The sequence below is a fragment of the Myotis davidii genome, unplaced genomic scaffold (assembly GCF_000327345.1).
Source record: "Myotis davidii unplaced genomic scaffold, ASM32734v1 scaffold78, whole genome shotgun sequence".
Lineage (NCBI taxonomy): Eukaryota > Metazoa > Chordata > Mammalia > Chiroptera > Vespertilionidae > Myotis > Myotis davidii.
In genome coordinates this window covers 3,081,667-3,098,008 of record NW_006290305.1, presented here as the reverse complement: position 1 = coordinate 3,098,008, position 16,342 = coordinate 3,081,667, and the positions used below count along the sequence as shown (strand labels likewise).

Sequence of the window (16,342 nt, the reverse complement as noted above, 5' to 3'; positions counted from 1 at the left end):
TCTTTCCCCAGGTGCCCTCTGACCACCAGCTACCAGTCCCCACCAGCTCCTGGGTCTTGACCATCCATGTCCTTTGGGGGCTGGGCCTCTCAGCCACCTGCTCGCTTACCTCTTCCAGCTCCAGGAGGACGGGGGAGCAAACGTCACTCATCAGACAAGTAATCAGGGGTCAGGTCTTAGGAGGTGCCGGGGGACACCTGGGCCAGCCAGACAAAGACCTGTTCTGGGCGGCTTGAGTTTTGTAGGAAGAAACAGACAATAAACGAATGTAAAACATGTCAGGTCATGCTAAGTACTTTGTAGAAAAATAAAGCCAGGTTGGCATGGAGGTGGACAAGGGTGCTGTTTTAAACAAGATCCACAGGGTGCCTCTGCCGGGTGAGCGGGCGGTGCAGCGGGGGGCGCGCACCTGTCTTCTGCCACCTGCAGGTGCAGTGTGATCTCCTTTCCTGCCGCCTACTCCTCCCTGCCTCCTATTGTGTCTCATATCAGACTTCTGGGACCAATCTTACAGCTTCCGCCAGGTGTGCCCCCAGATTAAACCTGCACACACACACACACACACACACACACACGCACACTCCTAAGGTTTCAGACCTTATCAGGAACTTACTACGCTAAAGGAACACCTCTCACTTCCCATTTTGTATTTACATCCCACCATGGCCTTCCTCCACTAGCTTAGCCTTGGAAGGAAGCCTGTGCCCCTCCCAATGTCTGAGTGGTCCCTCACCCCCCCACCCTACAACACTGGACAAGAGGGAAGAGGGAAGGCAGAGGGAAGAAGGTAGAAGAAGGTAGTTATGGTAGCATGACTACGTCAATCAGGACTGCTACGCTACTTGGGCAGACACACGTGCAGGAAGGGAAATGGGAGCTTCCCTCGGTTCCTGCTGCCCTGTCCTGTGCTGGTGTGGCTGTCCCAGTGTCACCCACGACCCAGGAGAAGGGAATCTGAGGCCTTTCTGAGCACTGCTGGCTCTCGTTTCAGCTTCCTGGAGAGAATCGACAGCGTCAGCCTGGTGGACTACACCCCCACAGACCAGGTACGTGAACTCAGAGCCGAGCCGCCTATTGGAACCTCGTGAGGTCAAAGAAATTGTCAGTATTAGTCAGTGATTGTCTTTAAATGGATTAAGGAAAATTTTCTTTAGATAACTACTTCTTGCAAATGATGTTGTCCCTGCATGTACAGGTGGTATGTTTGCTATGCCCTGTTAATGGCCCATAGACTTAGCTCTCTGAAATGTACTAAATTTCTACATTCCCAATATCACAATAATGTTATCTGTGGAATAGGACTAAGCAATTCCCATTCCTCTTGGAGCTCTCCACAGAAAACTAAACCTTTGCCTCCCTCGCTTCATAAACCCTGCCCATCCTGCTTCTGGCCCTGGTCTGAGTCACAAACCACAGCACACTCTCCAGGGGGTTAGCCGGGAAAATTACCCCTTTGCAAGTAGCAGAGAGGGACCTTCCGTGGCCCCCAAACCTTTGACCCTCAGGCATCCGTAGAGACTTGGAGAACCATGAATTGTTCAGCTTAAGCGCCCTCTGGACGCCTCTAGAGCTCAGTGAGCTCCAAAGAAGTTAGGGGGCTCCGTTCACACTGCCTCTGCAACACTCCCCTGTCTGCATCCCCCATCCCCTGTCCCCGTCCCCCAGAGGGCCTTGCCGGGGATCTCAGGGAGGCTCTCTCTTCTCTGTGCTGCACGTCCTGGAGGTCTGAGCTCCTCTCCATCCCTCAAGCCCACCTGTCTCTGGGGCTGACTCTGAGCGAGCACTCAGTTTCCTGGCAGAGCCACGGAGTGTTCCCAGCCTTGAGTTATGCATCCCCATGAGGCTCCTCTCTTCAGACTGAGAGGGGAGGACCACCTCCCAGCTTCCGGAGAGATTGCAGTGTCTGCCTCATGAACACCACAATGGATTTGTGATCAGAAAAAATACCCTGACATCTGGCAAGCATACAAGAGATGTCAGTTTATAAAATTATGGCTTTCTCATCCCCTCCCGGCCACAGTCATCTTTCATCTTAGCAGAGAAGTCTGCGGGGAAGAGAGGAACTCTTAACTCTATTAGCACCCAGTCCAAAGCATCCATGATCTGTGAGTGCAGTTGCACTTCCTTTGCTTTCTCGCCCAAATGGCTCTAAACCCAGAACCGCTGGCTCTCGGTTATATCGGGAGAATGCAGGCAGCATCTCGCCCACAACCTTAAGGGAGGGGTGTGGTTGTCAGGAGCACAACAGTCAGTGGCTACACTCATCAGTGATTAAAAATAAAAATCCTGAAAAAAATAAAAGCACAGCTATCAAGTCTCTAAGACCAAACCGATGCATTAACTGTGACTTTCTCAGGGGTGGGGTCCGGGAGGGAGACAGAGCACCTCTGTCTGAGTTTTGAGTACTGCACTGCTGTTGCTCTTCCAATGGAAGAAACCACTGTTTGAAAAGCTCCGTGATGCTTGCATCCCGGGCCTCCCTTCTGAAGGAGAGCAATGGTGTCACTTGGTCTGCTTTTCTCTTCCTGCTCCAGGACCTTCTCAGATGCAGAGTTCTGACATCAGGGATTTTTGAGACCCGATTCCAAGTGGACAAAGTGAACTTTCAGTAAGTGTGTTGTTGGGAGCAGCCTGCTGCGGGGCTGTGGGCAGGAAACCCTCCCTGCTGCCTTCTGGGGCTTACTGGGCCCGGGGCCAGGAGACCCAGCAGAGTGCCAAAGGGATTGCCATCCTTCCAGAGAAGTAAATGTGACTGTGCGGTCTGGAGAGGCCTGCGAAGGTGAGAAAGACCCCAGGCATTGGTGGGGCAGGTGGAGAGAAACTGCTGCCAGAAACGCGGGCAGAAACGCACTGCACAGGCCGCCCTGAGAAGAGGAGCCCAAGCCACCCCATGACCACAGGGCCAGCGCTGTGACCCGAGAAACAACTGGCTGTGGACGCCCAGGCTGGCTCCCTGGTGCAGACCCGGGGCTGCCTGAGCAGCCTACCGAGGCCACGCAGGCCAAGGTCACACAGGCCGAGGTCGCACAGGCTGTGCTGCAGGCGGGCAGCGTGAAGAAGAGCACAGCGAACAGGGTTCGTCCTCACACCCCAAGTAATTATCATCCTCTTCTCCTCCCACAGCATGTTTGATGTCGGAGGCCAGAGGGACGAGAGAAGAAAATGGATCCAGTGCTTTAACGGTGATTTCTATGCACCCTCCAGAAAAGGGGATGAATTCTCCCCTCACTCCTGCCACTATGTTTAAGTAGCTTTGCATGAGATCATCTATAAAATGCCTTAAATATGATTCCCATAAGTAAGGAATTTAAGTATCCCCAGCTCCCATTTGCCGTTTGCTAATATGGGTGGTCTCCTGTCCGGGCACATGGCTGAAGGACCAGTTGCACACACAGTGCTGGTTCAAGTCTTTCTCACGGTCAGGGAATGACAGTCACCCTGCAAATGGTAGCAGTTGGATGTGTGCTTTATCATCACCCCCAGTGACATCTAACTTCCTCTCTTCTCCCCTCAGATGTCACCGCCATCATCTACGTGGCAGCCTGCAGTAGCTACAACATGGTGATTCGGGAAGATAACAACACCAACAGGCTGAGAGAGTCCCTGGACCTTTTCGAAAGCATCTGGAACAACAGGTTATAAAAATAATAAGTTCAGTCTCACCCCTGGATGGCAAATTTTCTTTCATTGAAAGTATCACTCAGCTCACTTTTATTATTGTTCTCCAGACATAGCCATTCGTTCCTTACCGGTAAATCCAAAAACTGCAAGAAGTAGCTTTTTTAGTCCATCTCACAGACAGACATACTTAACATGGACCGTTCCTCGATGGAGCTCTGCTAGGGCTTTGTGAAGAAGATTCATTATTCCTCACTTAAGGACATTTTTTTCCCATTGATTTCTAGAGAGAGTGGAAGGAGGGAGGGAGGAAGGGAAAGAGAGAAAGAGATCAATTGGTTGGCGGGGCGGGGGATCACACCTGCAACCCAGGTACGTGCCTTTGATGGGGAATCGAACCCACAACCCTTAGGTGCAAGGGCCAACGCTTAACCACTGAGTAACCAGCCAGGGCTGTGAAGAAAATTTAAATCTCTGTTTTGAGAGCCTAAGATTATCTACGGCACAAAATTGGTTTGGTTTGGTTTGGTTTGGTTTGGTTTTCAGAATTTAGAAAGTGCCAGTTTTAAGCACCCACATAGCTAGGTGACCCCTACGATCAGTTACAGTTCAAAAGCACAATCGTGTCTGAAAGTGCTACTACTGCACAGGAGCGAACGGCTCACACACACACCAAACTCTGCACATGGAGCTAAAAATCAGTGTCTTCTGAAATATTTGGGGAGAAATCGCACCATGGAGGTCAGAAACATAAGCTGTCCCTGCAAAGGGCCAATAGGTTATCAGGCCAATATTTCTCTAATAAGGTGCTCAACAGCTGTTCTTATTTTTATACTATTAAGACAGTGGGAAAGAAGGAGTTAAGAAATACTGGGTATACGCAGAAATGTTAGAGTCATTAAAATAGATATAATCATAGATATATAGACACACACACACAGTCACATGGGAAAATGACCACAACGTTGTTAAATGAAAAGGCAGATTTAAAAACACCTTGAACTTATTTTTATAAACATGATAAACATGTGTGAGGATAGAAAAAAAAATGAAAAGTCAAAACATAAACATTCTAATAGTTGTCTCTGGGTGTAATTACATTTTATGTTTTCCTATCTACTAATTTTTCTATAATTAAAAATTCATTTTTACAAGGACTATGTATTTTTTTAATCCTCACCCAAGGATATTTTTTTATTTTAGAGAGAAGAAGGGAGAGAGAGAGAGAGAGAGAGAGAGAGAGAGAGAGAGAGAAACACCTCAGTTGCCTCTCGCACACACCCCAACTGGGAATCAAACCTGTAACCTAGGCGTGTGCCCTGACCAAGAATAGAATCGTCCAACCAGCTGAACCACACCAGCCAGGGCAAGGGCTGTGTATTTTGTAACCGGAAGAAACCTTAAGGCTATTTCCATGTGGGAGAAGCATGGGTTGTGTTTCTAATTCCTGGTAAGATTCCTGTGCGCTACTCATCAGCTTGATTCCTTCGAAGGAGTAGACTTGCTAAAGGCTTTGCTGATGTGCACACTGACCTTGTGTGAAGCCAGTTTCCAGCATCTATCGAAATGAGACAGAGAACTTTCCCGCCTGCACCTCCACGGTGCCTGAGCCCCCCCACCACACCCCCAGCCTGGCCTGGCCAGCGCCGGGATCTAGACCTAGATCTGATGAACATTCTGCCCAGTCTGGAGAACCCAGACCTGCTCAGAGGTGGCAGGGAAAACCAAGCCAGCCGCAACTATGTTCTGTGCGATTAGCTCAGGAGTCCTGTATCTTATTAACAACGCTGTGACTTCTTCTAGTTTTCTGACACTTTCTTAGTAAGTTACACCCACCATAAATAATCCAAGTGTATTTCTTACATTAGTAATCCTTAGCTTTGGTACCAGTACGTGTATGTCCCCAGGGAAGATAAGGTAGAAGGCGCTAAAACTGCTGAGTCGGCTGCCGTATTTATTTACCATTTTAAGAATGTCTTTCTTGGCGACCCAGTGCGGATGGAGATATCGGCCTGTCGGGCAATGCTAAGGCCGATCCCCGCCAGGAAGGCGGCAGTGCTCTCCGCGTCACTGAGTTCCTCCTGCGCTCGCTGTGCTTTCCGTAGAGTGGATGTACAGCGTGTGTATTTATTTCTCCTTTTCAGGTGGTTGCGGACCATTTCTATCATCTTGTTCTTGAACAAACAAGATATGCTGGCAGAGAAGGTCTTGGCAGGGAAGTCAAAAATTGAGGATTATTTCCCGGAGTATGCGAATTACACTGTTCCTGAGGATGGTAAGGCTTCAGAACCAGGTTCCCCCGATCAAGGAAAAGACTTCATTGTTCAGTAGCCCAAGAACTATCGTTCCAACAGTTCTGATGGCTCTCGGACACTCAGTTAATTAAAATCACTCCTCTTGACGACTGCCCCTCCCTAAGGTAGGAGTGGCTTCAGACATCCGGGTAGGCTTCCATTTGTAAAAGTTGCAGTTGGATTTCCACCTGAACTGTGCCGTTGGAGAGAGGACAGTTTAGGGGTGAAGCTGTCATCCGCTGGGGTAAATTGTGCCTCACCTGGGCCTCAGTCAGCCCTTTACATTGACCTGCACGCTGAACCCTCCCAGCAGCCCTGTGTGGGAGTTTTCATTGTTTGTTTTCTTGTGGGCAGGGAGGCTGAAAGAGGTAAAGCCACTTGTTCAAGGTCACTCAGGTGGAGCCTGTGAGGGCCTTCCCTCCGGAGCCCGGGCTTTCCGCCCCGTGTTTACGTCTCTTGTCTCGGGGTGACTTTGGCTATGACGTTGGTGAGCCCCATTAGGGGGTTCCTGGGAACGGGACTCCAGTGCGAAGGCAGGAGGCCCTGCCCGGCAGAGCTGTTTCCAGTTGCTGCTCTGCAGTCTGAGCAGACCCTGGGGCCCCAGAGTCTCGGAGGACAGGTTTGTTTACAGCAGAATCACACCACTTCTTATGTTTGAATCCCACACTGGATCAAGCAGAATGAAAAGGACTTTCCTAGCAACTCCAGCTAAGAAGGTGGGAAAATTCATCAGCCTCTTTGCACGGACCTCAGCCAGCCCAAGGGTGTGCTGCCCAGGGCTCAGATGGCTAACCCCCGCCCCAGGGGGTGTTCAGAGCACGCCTGGCGCTGCCCTCTCTGTTGCTGATGTCCTGTCTCCTGACAACTGACTCTGCCTTAACTTCCCCAGTCCCCAGCCCCCCCTTCCCTGACCCATCCAGTCAGCACTGTGGAGCTTACCTCCCCTGACCACCCAGGACCTTTCCCCTCCTTTGGGCCCTGGCCCTGACCCTCATCTCCACTACGGATCTGGTCCGTGCAGCTCCTCTCCCAGGCTCCCTGATTCTGGTCACTCAACTTTCCAGAAAACCCTCTGGACTTCTGAAACACGTCACAAACCTGCGTAAGATCCCTATCAACATTGACTTAATCTCCCACAAACTGACCTGTCCAGGAAATAGAGCTGCACCTCCCCACACCCCTGAGCAATACTGCACTCCTCCCCCACACCCTCAGTCACACTGTGCTCCTCCCCTGTCACTCCTCCCTCCCCTCTGCACTGGGCCTGCCCTGGCACCTCCCTGGCCAAGCCTGGCAGGCCTCCAGGTCAGGGCTGACTCAGCGCCTGCAGAGCTCCCCAGACCACAGTGGCCGTAACAGAGAAGGGAAGACAGTGATGAGAACACGCTGATTTGGAGCCTAGAGTCTAGGAAAATAAACTTCACAGGGCCTCGGAGCTATCGACTGGTTCCATGAACTCAGAATGTGAATGGGGAAAAGGCTAGGAAGGGCCTAGATCTGAGTGGGTGCCATGTTGATTTTTTTTTTTTTCATTGATCTTTTTGAGAGGAAGGGATAGGGAGAGAAAGAAACATCATGTCCTGTCTGAAAATGATTCTCTAGACTTTCCCTCTGATTGGGCAGCAGTCTTCTCTCATATATTCTTGTTTTATTTCTGGTTTATTACACTGTACAGACCACAACATGTAAGATTATCTGTATAACTACTAAACCCAGGTACATGCCCTTGACTGAGAATCATTGGTCAGCTGCCTCCTGCACGCCCCACACTGGGGATCGAGCCCCACAACCCCACATGTGCCCTGACTGGGAATCAACCTGTGACCTCCTGGTTCATAGGTCGATGCTCAACCACTGAGCCACACTGGTCGGGCCACACTGATTTTAATTGGGGCTGCAGATGCTGCAGTCTGTGGTAGGAACAGTAGGAGGGGGTCTTTCTAAGAACAAGGCTGATGGAATGGGAATGTGGCCTGGCTGAGCAGATCTACCCCTGCAGCCGCAGCCACAGGCCTGGTGCCAGCTCCTAGAGACCGGGGCCTTCTCTCCGCCAGAGATCGCTGACGGTGAAGGCAGCTGCGGGCGTGGCCAGTGTTCAGTGAGATGCTGTCATTTTATTTGAGTAGAAGTTACTCCCCTACCGAGAGAGAGAGAGAGAGAGAGAGAGAGAGAGAGAGAGAGAGAATGAATCAGTGTGAGAGACACACATTCATTGGTTGCCTCCCACATGTACCCTGACCCAGACTGGGGAACAAACCAGCAACCCAGGTACATGCCCTTGACTGAGAATCAAGCCCATGACCCTTTGGTGCACAGGCCAATGCTCTAACCATTTAGCACGCTGGCCAGGTTGCCATACGTGTCTTTTAATGCTTTGAGTATATCGTAGTCCAACTTTGTAATTCCTTTTAAGTTTTCATAGGAGTTGTAGTTCAGTTTCACGTTATTTAAATAAAATTCCACTTGTGATTTCTACAGCGACACCAGATGCGGGAGAAGATCCCAAAGTTACAAGAGCCAAGTTCTTTATAAGGGATCTGTTTTTGGTAAGCAGTGTTACTAACTCTGTTTTCCTACCCCCTTAGAGTGTGATTGTTCTTTGCAGTTTGCAAATGCTGACCACCACTGAGCCAACCAGCCGGTGGCTGCCTTTCACATGTGTGCCTGCCTCAGCTGAATCCTAAGCTGCCGTGGCCGCAGCAAGGCAAGGTTCCTTGGTTTCCAGCTGCAAGTTCAGTAGTGGGACACTCCCTACAGCTGTGTGCCCTGTCAGACAACACCCCAAGCCCCGAGTCTTGGATCCAAGTGTTGCCCAGGTTCTTCTCTGAGAAGGAGGGGTGGGGCCGCGGTCCCCTGTGCCCCTGGGCAGGTGGCCAGGAGGCCCCGCAGCACAGACGCCCCTGTTTTTGCAGAGGATCAGCACGGCCACCGGGGACGGCAAGCACTACTGCTACCCGCACTTCACCTGCGCGGTGGACACGGAGAACATCCGCAGGGTCTTCAACGACTGCCGCGACATCATCCAGAGGATGCACCTCAAGCAGTACGAACTCTTGTGAGACGCCGGGTGGGCCGCCTCCTGGCGCCCTCTCCCCCCCGCTGCCCTCCTGTCCACAGCCCCAAGCCCAGTGTCTGTCCTGCTCTGTGCCAGCTCCCGGGCGTGACCTCCAAGCCTCTGGCTGCCTCCGTTCCCCTCAGGTTTGGTTTAAAGCTTTTGTTTTCATTGACCGTGACATTCCCCACCCCCCACCCCCACCCCCAGTCTGTGTCACTGCCCACCATCGCTCTCACCTGGGTGACACTGCAGTGAGATGTCTCTAGGTGGGGCCCCTTCTAGTCATCTAGTCAGTGATTGATTGATTGATGATTGATTAAAATCTTGAGAGATGGCAGAGAAGCGCCCTTCCCCCCGAGTTACCCAGCAGGACTGTGAGATGCGGGGCGCCACAGCTCCCCGATTCTAGCTCTCTGAAGCTGCAGGCGGACAAGTGGCCACCGCTTCTGATCTGCATTAGCCCAAGACTCAGGAGGCCCCAGGCCACAGAGTGGCAAGAACACCTTTTCTCAGTCATATTTTGAGCCTCTGCTAGCCTCAGGCATTTGAATTAGAGCTACTTTGAGCCTTTGCTTTTTAGGCAGAAAACCTACCACCTTCACTACTGCGAAGTGTGTCCCGTCTGAAAATGAGTCTCTAGACCAGTGGTTCTCAACCTTCCTAATGCCGCGACCCTTTAATACAGTTCCTCATGTTGTGGTGACCCCCAATTTCACTGTTACAAATTGAACATAATGAAAGCATAGTGATTAATCACAAAAACAATATGTAATTATATATGTGTTTTCCGATGGTCTTAGGCGACTCCTGTGAAAGGGTCGTTCGACCCCCAAAGGGGTCGCGACCCACAGGTTGAGAACCGCTGCTCTAGACTTTCCCTCTGCTCGGGCAACAGTCTTCTCTCATATATTCTTGTTGTTTTATTGCTGGTTTATTACACTGTACAGACCACAACGTGTAAGATTATTTTGTATAACTACTAAAGAAAAATCCTGGTAGATCTCTGTGCCTTGATTATGGCTACACCTGTAAAAGCTATGTGTTTTTATTGTGCTGAACAGCTAAGTGTCTATGTGACCTGCCACTTCTCTAAGGAAGGGAATGAATGGTATCTGTGGAATTTAGGACATTTTATCAAGGTAGGACTTTGAAAAATACTCCTTGACTTTAAAAATTTACATATATATATATATATATATATATATACACACACACACACACACACACACACACATATATAAATATATAATACACATCAATCTTCCACATCTTAGAAATAATGCTTACTAACATCACAAGCTCCCTTCAGGGAACACAGGGATCCAAGATGTTTTTTCTCTCCAGATAGTATGTTCCTTGATTATTTTGCTACTTAAGGATGTTTGCATGTTCCCTGCGTGGAAATGGGTTGACCATTCCCACTGTCAAAGCTTTTGAGCCACTTCCTTGACCACAGGTTCCAGCTTAAACAAATAGGAAGAAGACAAGAGGCTGTCAACGTTTGTGTCTTGGATTCTTCCTAGGGGAATCCAAGGGTGGCACTTCCACTTGCCTCTTGAAGAAGAAACGTGACAGACCTTTTGTTTGAAATATAAAGTCAACATATATGGCTGTTTCTCAAACTTGGAAGATCTGCAAATGCAGCCTCAAAAGTTCTGGCACAGTGTATCTAGAAAGCAAGAACCGCTGTAGCAGAGACGTTTTCTATTCTGGCCGCAGCCACAGCTTCGAGGGTAGTGTCCGTAGGTCAGAGATACTCTGTAATGGTGTCCAAAGTTGTAGTTCAACAGTACAAACCCAGAGAAGTGACAGCCTAGCCTACATCACTTCATTCATTCCCTTTTTAGTCTTCTAGTATTTGTTGGTATTTTAAAGTCTACTCTATAATATAATTAGCATTTTTATAATCCTTTATAAACTTATCCAATGTTAAATACTACTAGTTTAACATGAAAGGATGACTACTTTATAGACAATCAATGCAACAAACATTTTATTTCATTATCACCGAGTTCCTGCTCCCCTCTCAGCCTTAACTGTTTGATAAAACTCTCAGTTGAACTGAGACATCGAAAGCAGAACTTATTTTCAGTTTCCATTGCACTTTCAACGTAAAACATGAAAACTGAACAGAAAAACCCCCCCACAAAAAATAAAGGCATATATTGTTGCATGCATTACTATTACTCAACAATCCTCCTGTAACTAAACTTCCTATTTAAAAGTTTGATTGAAAAAATACACACAAAAACAACTCTGGCTTAAAATTACCTAGATATTTATTTTTAAATACAAAAAAAAAACACTCCCTCATCCATTTTTCAAATTTATTTTCATCACTGACAGGCATTAAGTTCCAATTTAACAACTCAGTCTGCTAGAGAGAAAATTACCCTGATTTTAAAAAGTCTGTGTAGACAGTATATTCCTCCTCGTGTCATCTGTACTTTTATTTTCATTGTACAGCTTTATACTATATAGGACTTTGAGAACAACGTCGTAGGAGGACAGAAGCGAACCCAGTGTTTGGTGTGTGCACACCTAAGCCCCCGTGTGCCACAGGGCTGCTGGCTCCCTCCTGGGGAAGGAAGGCCTGTCCAGTGCATGCAAGTGATGACGTTAATAAATAGCATTTACACATTGTACAGATACAATCTTTGATTCCACATATATTTGAAAAAAAATGAGAAAACAGACTTGTAGAGTACATGTTCCGTTTTCATAGCATGAGAACAGTACAATCAACTATTCTGCAGTCATTCGCATCCATGATATAGCATTTCTGTGATGTGCATCAAGACAGTCTACTTGGGTCTCATCTCCCATGAGCACTGCCTGAAGTTCAGTTTCTTTGGCTTTGAGGTCGATGACTAAATGCAAAAAGCCTCCTGCTCTTCACACTGTCTTAAATTTTCTGAGCAGCTTATAACCAAAAAGAACAGGTGAGGCTACAAGTCCAAGGTGAACCAACATGAGGACCACAAGGAACCCCGCGGCTGCACAGTACGTGATCAGAACCGTGTCCTCCAAGGGAAGGTAGCACTTGGCCAGGGCATACTCTGTGGGCGTCATGCTGCCCTGGAAAGGAAACGAGAATGTTACGCTGCAGTGAGCGCTCCATGCACAGCTCCCACACGACAGTCTCTTACACACACAGCAGCTTCCCTGGCTGACTTAGGTGAGGCAGGGAGCAGCCCTCCCGACCTGGGACTTAAGGAGGCACATCTACAGCCTCCACAAGCGGTGGTGAGAAGGAAGTCGGGGATTCCTCCGCCACCCGAGAGATACTCAGAGAGGCCCAGAGACTTAGAGTAGCGGTCATCGAGGAACGGGAGTGCGAGGCCGTTTCTCATGCCTCTCGATGCTAAAGTGAGCGATCTGTCGCCTAGATAGACATGTGTCAGAGGCATCTCAGTGGCTTTCTTGCTCTCTTTTTTTTTTGTAGACATATTTGCTATGTGGGGTGACAGTGGGGAATGTTTTCCTTTACGACTTTGAATTTGACAACATGAGGTTTTCCCCATCTTTTCATGAAGTACAAGTCAGTCCCCGGCATAAAAGCATTAGGCACTGGATGCGGCAACCCGGGGCCAAAAGAATGGAGCTGCAACATCAGGTGGTCACTGATTGAAACCACCTCCACACGTTAAGCGCCCAGGCAGTTCTGTCTCCTGGATGGGAAGGATAGTGTCAGTCACCGGCGACTGACTGGGCGCTTACCGTGTTCATCGACGTGTGAGAGCGGCAGCATTTTTGTGCCAGAGCACCTGGGCCCGTTCGGAAAATAAGACAAGGAAGCTGCACACAGCGAATGAAGTAAGGACCCTGTTCCCTTAAAAAAGTCAACACAGAGAGTCTCATACCGAGGACACTGCCGTCCCTGAAGGGTCAACCACCCTGCAAGCGGCTCCTCCCGCTGCCCCTCGGGGGGAATAATGGCAGGCAGGGGTCAGACAGGGGGCAGTGCATCCAGCTAAGTGTGCATGTGGGGTGGGGACGTTTCTGTATGGTTTTTGTATATCTTTACAGATTGCAGCAGTCGATAGTTGATTACTGTGTTGATTTAAATACTTATGAGAGCTTTGAGACGACAATAAATGTTCACGTTACCATGATGAAACTGGGGTTGTTTCTGTTCCTCCAACTGAAAGACGGCACGCTGAGCTCGGGGACCCCGGCCCCGTGGAGCACCTCACAGCCGCTGTGCGTGTGGCCGCTCAGGATCAGGCGCGGCCGGAGCCACCACAGCAGCTGCGCACAGGGGACAGCACAGGCGGTTAGCGCTGGCCCAGAGCCCCGCCGGGCCCCCCTGCTGACCCCATTAAGTTAGATCCGAAATCCCCGCTTCGTGGGACTGCTCCGATTTTCCCTTAAAATCCTTGGGTTTGTTCAGATTCTATTCAAAGTAAGTTCAGGCTCCTAGAGAGAATCTGTTCTTCTCCTCTCCGATGTCACTGTTTGTATAAATATTTAATACATTTATCTCATAAATATGTTGATGTGCTTTTATCAATAACATTATATAAATATACAGTTAAGAAAGAGCATTTTAAGTCCCTAAAAGTTAACTCTTAAGTTCCATTTACATTTCCAAATACATTTAAGTTGGTGGGAAATTTCTGAATACAGAATAGCTGAGACTGTCATTAACTGGATATTAGCAAACAGAAGTGGATTTACTGGGGGTGGGGTGGGAGGAACAAAACAATGACATAAAAATCTAAAATACCGACAGAACCCTCCCTCCGTCCCTCCGTCCCTCCTCGAAACTACAATGGTCATCTGTCCTCCTGTGAGAGCCTGGCGAGCTGCCCAACCTTTTGTGAGGCCTCCTGAGAAAGCACGTCATATCGCTCCTTAAAGGGGATGCCTTTCTCTTCCGGGGGCGCGGAGTCCTCCCCGGAACAGTTGGCGTCGCTTGGCCGGTAAAGCGGGAAATGCTGCCCGGGATTGAGAGAGGCGTCAGCGTGGCTTCACGGACCCTGCGTGGCCCTGCCCAGCACCCGGGGCGGTGCCTCCCCACCTCACCTGCAGGAGGACAGGGGCCGAGGCCGGCAGCGGCAGCCCCTCCCCACACTGGCCAGGGCGCTGCTCCTGCCGGTCAGAAATCAGTCAGTGACCTGGCAAGCCCAGTGTCGGGTGCATGGCAGGAAGGGGAGAGGGGGCTGAGACCCACTCGCCGTGCCCGCAGGACACCCAGCACTGAAGGCACCCGTGCCCCTCAGGTCCTCTCCTACCTCTCGGGAGCAGTTCAGCCTGTGAGAAATGTCCATGAGCTCAGCCTCCGCTTCAGAGCAAATGCTGCAGCCATCCCCTTCCAGGGCCACACTGTTGACCATCACAAAGCTGAGGCAGAAGGAGCAAGCGGAGAGTCAGGGGCTCCCGGGGACTGTCTTCCTGCAGCATTATCCCCAGGAAATGGAGCGAGGCCGCCACAGGACGAAGGAACTCCCAGAGCAGCTTTAAATCTCAACTCGACTAGTCTGTGTGTTTAAGCGGGAGTCGATATTAAGAAAACAAAATGGCATTACGGGGAGTGGAGTCCAGGACGTGGTGAAAGGATCTGTCACCCGGAACTTAGGAGAAATGCAAGCGTGCAGGAGCTCTAGGACAGATACCACTAAGCTCAGCATGTTCCCTGGGCAAGGTGCTTAGCCTCCTGGTGCCTTACCTGCCAAACGGGGATATGAATAGTCCACCCACGCCATCGGCTTGTTGTGAGAATTAAATGAAAGAATACAACAGAATAGGGCCTGCCGCTGGAAGGTGAATGTTAGGCGTTGTTATTACCTAACGTGAATTATGGGCAATGTTCGGTGATGTCCATGTACTCAGCAAACAGGCAGGGCTGGGGTGCGGGGCTGGGGTGCTGGTTAGAGTTGACTGGTATGGATAATCCCACACCAAGTCAACTACGGTTCTCCTTGGCAACCACTTTAGTTCTGTTCTCTATAAACTCCCATTAAATTTGTTTTTATTTCCTACACACATAGCAACTGTGCATGAAGAAGCTACCTGTCGTAAAGCTTGCTTGAAATGTAAAGAATTTTAGCGATGAGGAGCTGACTGATCAAATGACCTGAAATATGATCGGGGTATTTAATGAAAACTTCTTGAACTCTAGGCTCAGGGAGAAAAAAACTCTGTGTCGAGTCTCCATTCTGACTCAGGAAAGGAAGCTACTAGACTCTGCCCTCCAGGCAAAGGGAGGGAACCAGGGCATCTGTGGAGAGCCCACTGACCCCTGGTCCCTGGGGGCTGCACACAGATCAGATCATTTGATGGGCCCCTGAGCTGCTCTGGCCAAAGCCAACAGAGTCCTGGATGCCACGGGAAGGATGTGGTCAAAGCAAGGAAAACTTCCTCTCCCGCCTTTTCTCTTCCCACTAGTCCGCAGCTAGAATAATGTGCATGTACCATCCATCAGGTCCACTGTGTTCAAACACACAGAGACCAGGAAGGGTCAAGGGATTGCCCTGTGGAGGAGGAGCTGGTGCTGATGGTCAGACAAAGGGTTAGGAAGCTATGATCTAAAACTCAAGGCTGAGGGGAGTGGGGGATAGGCCCAGAGCTACAGAGCACAGCCAGCACACTGGCCGTCAAATCCTAGGACACCATAACTACAGGAACATCCTTTACAAAGGAAATAAGTAAATTCTGAACAAATAAAAAATACTTCTTTACAAAGTGGACTGGTGAAATTTCTATCATCCACAGATGGTGCTGACAGAAAGAATAAAATTCTCTCAGTAGCCAGGCAAAGTCATAGACTAACCAATTCACTGGATTGTCAGGGAAAACTAGGTGGTGACTCCGATGGGGACCATCAACGAGGATATGAGGCACCTTCATCAGAGACTGCAAACCAGGCCCAACAGACCATGGGTCTGACCCAGCATGGCAGTCACCTTTGAAAAATTAAGTTCCCAAGGACTAAAGGACATAAGAATTCACAAATACTCACTTAATTCCTTTCCATGAAAATAGCCTTTCAGGGTTGAAAACTTTCTCAAATCGTTTTATTCTGTATCTGTTCATCCTACATTCAATTGTAAAAAGAAACATTTTTCAGAACAAGCCATTTTAAGCTTTTTAGAATATGTTCATTGATTTTTAGAGAGAGAGAGAGAAACATCCACGTGAGAGAAAAATATCAATCAGTTGCCTCCCATATGGGCCCTGACCAGGGATCCAACTGGCAACCTAGGTACATGCCCTGACTGGGAATTGAACCCAGGACCCTCCAGTCCGAGGGCTGTTGTTCTAACCACTAAGCACCGGCCAGGGCTAATTCCTTTTCTTTCCTTTTTTTTTTTTTAAATTTAAGAGAAGGACTACTTTTGCCCCTGGGCTTTCTGAGCAAAGCAACCAAAGC

General features: G+C 49.2%; 2 protein-coding genes across 6 annotated transcripts in view; one reads left to right on the top strand and one right to left on the bottom strand.

Annotated features, from left to right (window-relative positions):
- The window catches only part of GNAL (guanine nucleotide binding protein (G protein), alpha activating activity polypeptide, olfactory type), a 72,018-nt gene extending 62,349 nt beyond the window's left edge, over positions 1 to 9,669 (top strand). For both annotated transcript variants that reach the window (XM_006763267.2, XM_006763266.2), the window contains exons 7-13: positions 992 to 1,046; positions 2,535 to 2,608; positions 3,124 to 3,182; positions 3,515 to 3,635; positions 5,763 to 5,893; positions 8,391 to 8,458; positions 8,825 to 9,669. In XM_006763267.2, coding sequence (XP_006763330.1) covers positions 992 to 1,046; positions 2,535 to 2,608; positions 3,124 to 3,182; positions 3,515 to 3,635; positions 5,763 to 5,893; positions 8,391 to 8,458; positions 8,825 to 8,971 — 655 coding nt within the window. In that variant the 3' untranslated portion in view covers positions 8,972 to 9,669. The remainder of the gene's footprint in view (positions 1 to 991; positions 1,047 to 2,534; positions 2,609 to 3,123; positions 3,183 to 3,514; positions 3,636 to 5,762; positions 5,894 to 8,390; positions 8,459 to 8,824) is intronic.
- A 1,611-nt stretch (positions 9,670 to 11,280) lies between these two features.
- Positions 11,281 to 16,342, bottom strand: part of MPPE1 (metallophosphoesterase 1) — a 25,136-nt gene continuing 20,074 nt past the window's right edge. For all 4 annotated transcript variants that reach the window (XM_015563587.1, XM_006763265.2, XM_015563589.1 and 1 more), the window contains 6 exons: positions 15,932 to 16,006; positions 14,205 to 14,313; positions 13,996 to 14,061; positions 13,785 to 13,907; positions 13,078 to 13,218; positions 11,281 to 12,045 (listed from right to left, as the gene is read on the bottom strand). In XM_015563587.1, coding sequence (XP_015419073.1) covers positions 11,863 to 12,045; positions 13,078 to 13,218; positions 13,785 to 13,907; positions 13,996 to 14,061; positions 14,205 to 14,313; positions 15,932 to 16,006 — 697 coding nt within the window. In that variant the 3' untranslated portion in view covers positions 11,281 to 11,862. The remainder of the gene's footprint in view (positions 12,046 to 13,077; positions 13,219 to 13,784; positions 13,908 to 13,995; positions 14,062 to 14,204; positions 14,314 to 15,931; positions 16,007 to 16,342) is intronic.